General features: G+C 34.3%; 1 protein-coding gene across 7 annotated transcripts; it reads left to right on the forward strand.

Moving 5' to 3' along the window:
* Positions 1 to 485: 485 nt before the first annotated feature.
* On the forward strand, positions 486 to 4,952 carry LOC114392928. 7 transcript variants are annotated; one of them, XM_028354190.1, is made up of 7 exons: positions 486 to 1,087; positions 1,391 to 1,528; positions 1,956 to 2,638; positions 3,103 to 3,198; positions 3,703 to 3,789; positions 3,865 to 4,002; positions 4,109 to 4,952. In XM_028354190.1, the coding sequence occupies exons 3-7, from the start codon at positions 2,621 to 2,623 to the stop codon at positions 4,364 to 4,366; spliced, it is 597 nt and encodes a 198-aa protein (XP_028209991.1). In that variant the 5' UTR covers positions 486 to 1,087; positions 1,391 to 1,528; positions 1,956 to 2,620; the 3' UTR covers positions 4,367 to 4,952. The 7 variants fall into 7 exon arrangements, 6 of the variants coding, with proteins under 6 accessions (XP_028209991.1, XP_028209989.1, XP_028209988.1 ...); XM_028354188.1 differs by having other exon boundaries at positions 487 to 1,528; positions 4,109 to 4,412; positions 4,521 to 4,952; XM_028354187.1 differs by having other exon boundaries at positions 487 to 1,087; positions 1,295 to 1,528.
* The last annotated feature ends 201 nt before the right edge of the window (positions 4,953 to 5,153 follow it).

The raw sequence follows: 5,153 nt of genomic DNA on the forward strand, positions 1-5,153 counted from the left end.
CTAATTTTCTTGAAGTAGGATTTCATATTTGAATTTAGTATACAGTAAAAGGCCATGAAATTGGGCGCAGACCCCATTATACTACAAAATATCTGCTAATGTGAGTTAGTATAAGTAGTTAAAGATCACAATTTAATAGACCCCATGCACTAAATTAAATTTCATTTAGTGAGTAATCTTTCTCAAAGAGACCCCATGCATGTTGCTCGGGGGTTAATTGGGTTAGCTGATGTTAGATAAAATTGTTTGCTTGTGTAATAATATTCTGAGTGAACCTTTACCGAGAGTATTGACAACCTCAATATGCCATTGACGCTATAAGTATATAAGGTATTTTTTCATTTTATTATATTTTAACATTGAAAATATTCCTAAATAAAAAAAGCATTCATTTTTCTATTTTGGGGTTAGAGGTTGAAAGATCAAAAGCAAAACACTCTCCTTCCTTCTCTTCTCACCAATTCATGTCCCCCTCTCTTAACTTTCAATTCCCTCCAAATTAGGCTTTGCTCAACTCTAGGACCACAAGTGCACTTATGAGCACTATGTCGTTTTCTTTTATGAACCACTTAACCACTACTCTAGGATAGGGTCTAGGGTGCGAAAGTTAAACAACTTTCACATCGTACGTTAATTCCATTTTTTTTTTAAATTGAGTTTTGATTAATCTAAGTCGTACGTTTGGTTTTAAAAAAAATGAAGGGTCAGGATTTTCTCATAGCTATCGGTTTGTTACCCGTTTTGGTGTGCACATCTTTGGGTTTGGTGTTGTTCTGTTTTTTAATGTTGGGACCCTAATTGCGACGGTATGTGCATGGTTGCATTGACGTCCTGTAGCCATCTTTGGTCGTTATTGTTGTTGGTATCTATGGCGATTTAAAGTGCAAATTAAGGAGTGGTTTTGGAAAGACGATTTTTTCAGCATGGTTGGTGATGATGTTGTTATTTGTTGGTTAAGGTGGGGATGTAAGGCCATTGAAAAGGGAAATTGATGTTTGGTTCAGAAAGGAAGCATAATTGGTTCACATGGTGTTTTGTTTGAGGCAACAATGGCATTTGATTTGTCTAATAAAGGAGATGTTATGAGGTATGGTTTTGTTTGCATGTTGCATGTTGTCTTCTTTTCGTGGTTGTTGAATTAATTTATTTTGTAGTTCCCCGTGGTTGATGATTTGTTTCCATATTGTTAATGCAAATGAATTTAGTTCAAATGAAAAATGATTCGTTGTTTGTTTTTGATTTGGTGAACCTAAAACAATGGTTTGTTAATTAATTTTATGGTTTAATTTATGAGGGCTTGAATCATTATTGTTGGTTGTCTCGTGGAAGCGTTGTGAACGCATAGGAAGTGTTGGAAATTTTATTGGTTGTATCTGAAAGATTATTTCAGCGTCAAGAATAGAGAAGAACATTGCAAAGCAGAAGGATAAACAAAGAAATAGTGCAATAGACAGAAGAGGTGTCAAGTGTCGTAAATCGTTTATGTTTGCGATAGGGTTGCAGTGGCTTTTGCGATTGAAATACATAGGTATGTTATGTTATTTATGATTCCGTCAAAGTTCATTTTGAATGGCTTATGTAAGTGAAGTAAATAGTAGGCTTAGGTGTAGAGTGTGAAGTACTGGCTACAACCACTTCATTTGAATGACAACAAATTTTGCTGTAAATCACTACATGTAATTTTAAATGTTTATGTTTAATATATCCACCTAATTGTGATTTTTTACTCAAATAGGCATTAATTTCAGTTGTTATCCGTTTAATAGGCCTTATGAATTTGGAAAAAATAGAAGTTGATGGGGGAAAAGACAATGCTTCCAAAGAAGCCAAAGCTTCGTTGGAAAATTATGCACAAAACCTTTACACGAAGACTGACCTTGCTATGTCAATTTTTTGTAACAATAAAAGTAACACAAAATAGCATTTTGACCATAAAATTACATTTGTATCTATAGGTTCACTTGTCAATTGAAGAAACATGCATTTGTTCTGGTCACGACAAAAATTCCGTGGGAGACATGAATATCATCGGAAAAATAAGGCCCCTAGAAGAGAGAATAAAGATGCTTCATATTGTACAACCTTCATCATTAAGTTTGTAAGCATTGTCAATGGAAATTCGTAACACATTAAATCTTTATATACCTTAGTAGTTGTTAAAGAGAGGTTTAGACAAGAGACTAAATGCTTTAGAAGATGGAAACAAAGACATTCTAAAGGCCATATGCAACCTTCTTCGACAAGAGGCATGTAACTCGCCAAAGAATACAGGAGACCATGTTCCCATTTGTGAAAGCAAAAGCAAGTCGCCTATGGAAAAAATAGTTGATTCACTGAGCGCAAAATACCTTCAGAGGAACGCAGAAGCCAAAATATGAACGGGATGTGTTGGATGTGCGTCTTTGGCCAATCTAAAAAATATCGAAACCATTGTCATCCTAGAAGATGAAGATGCTCATGACCGAAAAGAATGTTTGACTTTCATGTCGGGCAAGTTCATTCGTGACAAAAAAAGAGAGTCATTAGACCACCAACACCAAACAACCTTTGGGAACCAGCCGACAATAACACCACTTCTGATGAATTTTGTAAGGACAAACCTTTCACGAGCAACTACAACATGGGGATACAGTGCAAGGTTAGTAACATACACAACATTTTACATTATCACCAACTCTAAACGGTCATGTATAGGCCATGATTAATTTATTAATCAAACGAATGTCACTTGGGAATGCCGGGGAAAATACCCTTTGAAATAACATTGCCACCTCAGAAGCTGACTTACAATGTCAGTAGGTCAATTGGAAGGATGTTAAAGAAGCCGAAGATTGATTGTCAATCATATATGTTAGTTATGCCTAAATTTAAAAGCAATGCCAACCCCGACAAAGTAAAAAATATCAAGGCAAGTGGTGTTCATGAAAAACCAAGGCAAAAGGAAACTACAAACAATGGAAATGGGGAATTACTTCCATAGGCCAATCATTGGTGTACTTTACATTTTATGATGCCTCCGTAAAATAATATTAATAAACAATCATTTTGAGGATACGTGTCCAAACAATTGGACATTGCCTAACCATTGTTTCATTAATGTAGCGGAAGCAGTGTGTGTTTAAGCCAACTGCCGACATGAAATTGTCGATCGAGGAAGCATGTGTGTGTGCATATTTAACACTCAAAGTGAGACACAAGGTTAGTTACGCAAGTACATGCATTAGTCATACATTTTATCCACCAAATTAAAACACATTCAATTAACAAATCTTTGTTTGGTCAATAATTTTTTTTGTGCTACGCAACACTAGTGACAAGGAGATGTTTTTTCCGATTGGAAACAATTTTGGCACGAGAAGACATTTTGAGAGTCTATGTCCAAATAAGACAATAGCTGATGAGGTTAATCATTAATTCATTACCTTTTAAGTAAAAGTCGACATGATGTCATCAACCCATCCACTTACTTTTCTGACCTGTGTAACACATATTTTTAGATTTTTTTGTTTATGGCTTTAAAAATAACACACTCCCAGCTTCATGGAACAAACAAGTATGTTTGGTGTCTGCCTACACCTTTTGCAGTATGCCTTTTCCATCACATTAGCTTCTTATTAGAAAATTTTAATATTGGTGAATTACTCACACATACATCTTCTTTGTTGTGATCTTGATGGAACTTTATTTTTCACCACTGAATAGGCTGATGTGTTATCGGGAACCAGAGTCGACAAACTTGTAGACTATTACGGGAAAGATTTCATGTTGTCATATGCATGCCTAAATCATGTAATTTCTTTATCTTAATGGGGGACACAAAAATACATATTCATAACATTGACCTGAATGTGATTTTTGATGCAGATATATATACCTATTTATGAAGATACCAGTCATTGGTATCTGATGGTTATATGCATCAATGACAAGAAATTTTACCACTTAGATTCAAACATGACACTTGAATTTGTGGAGGACAGAAGACAAGTAATAAGAACTAAGGTAGGTGCAACCATTATATACAATTCAATTTGGTTTCATTACTTACATCAACATTTCAAATTACATTTATTGATTAATGAACCAATAATTTTCATGGCGAATTCAGGGTAACATCATGTTGTGTGTATTGACTACTTTTTTAGACACACTACACATTAGTTGGGGAATAAAGGATATGGATCATTGGGAGATCCTACAACCAAGGGGAATCCCAAATTATGGATCTAGGTTAACAGTCTATCCAAAAATGATTAATATTTTCTTGCACGCATTGTTATTTAAGGGGACAACACGATATGCTCTTTGGGTTTTTGAAAAAATGTCAAACATATTGCAGCGACAATTCATGTTTATGGATGCTTGAGTGGATGCAGATGGAGGACTCTTTTGTTACCATATTGTACGGGTTGGTAAGACTTCGACAACTCATTCGAATATCCATCATAATATTTGTGGTTAATGATGAAATCAATAAATAACGCTCTTATTGAATAACAAATTGATGACAAATATGTTAGAATGAAAGTTGCAATGACATTGCCACTTGGGGCACACAACGACAACAAAAGCATACTTGTCACCGTTGCTCCATTGAATTGGGATGATTTCTTTCAGGGGAATCGTTGAAAATGAGTTCATCAATGTCATTGGATTTTATGTAAATCCAAAATTGGTCATGTTTTTTTGCTATAAAATTGCGGGAATGCTTTATTTCAATAATTAGATGGGGTTGTATATTTTGGGGCAACACATTAAAATACCTTTAATATTGCTATTCATATGCAATATTAAAACATATATTTCTATTGTTAGTTGTCCAAATATTTGGTTCGGGTATTCCCCCTTGGTACTTCAGTTTATATTTTATAATTGTATTACAACAACTATGGAATACTATATGTTGCCATTGATGGTTAAAAGATTAAGGATATCTGGTGTTCATCAAGTAATAACGTCTAGTATAATCGTTGTCAACTTGTTTGTTTCTTGAATTGTCAACCCAAATTTTATGCCAATAACTGAAAAATAAATTCAATGCACTAATACGAATATGCATTTACCAGGTCTGTTATTTCATACGTGGTTCTCCATTACCATTTTAATTTAACCAAAAAACATTTATTTAATTTACAAAATTTACAAAAATTTCA

Source organism: Glycine soja, chromosome 17, assembly GCF_004193775.1.
Source record: "Glycine soja cultivar W05 chromosome 17, ASM419377v2, whole genome shotgun sequence".
Taxonomy (NCBI): domain Eukaryota; kingdom Viridiplantae; phylum Streptophyta; class Magnoliopsida; order Fabales; family Fabaceae; genus Glycine; species Glycine soja.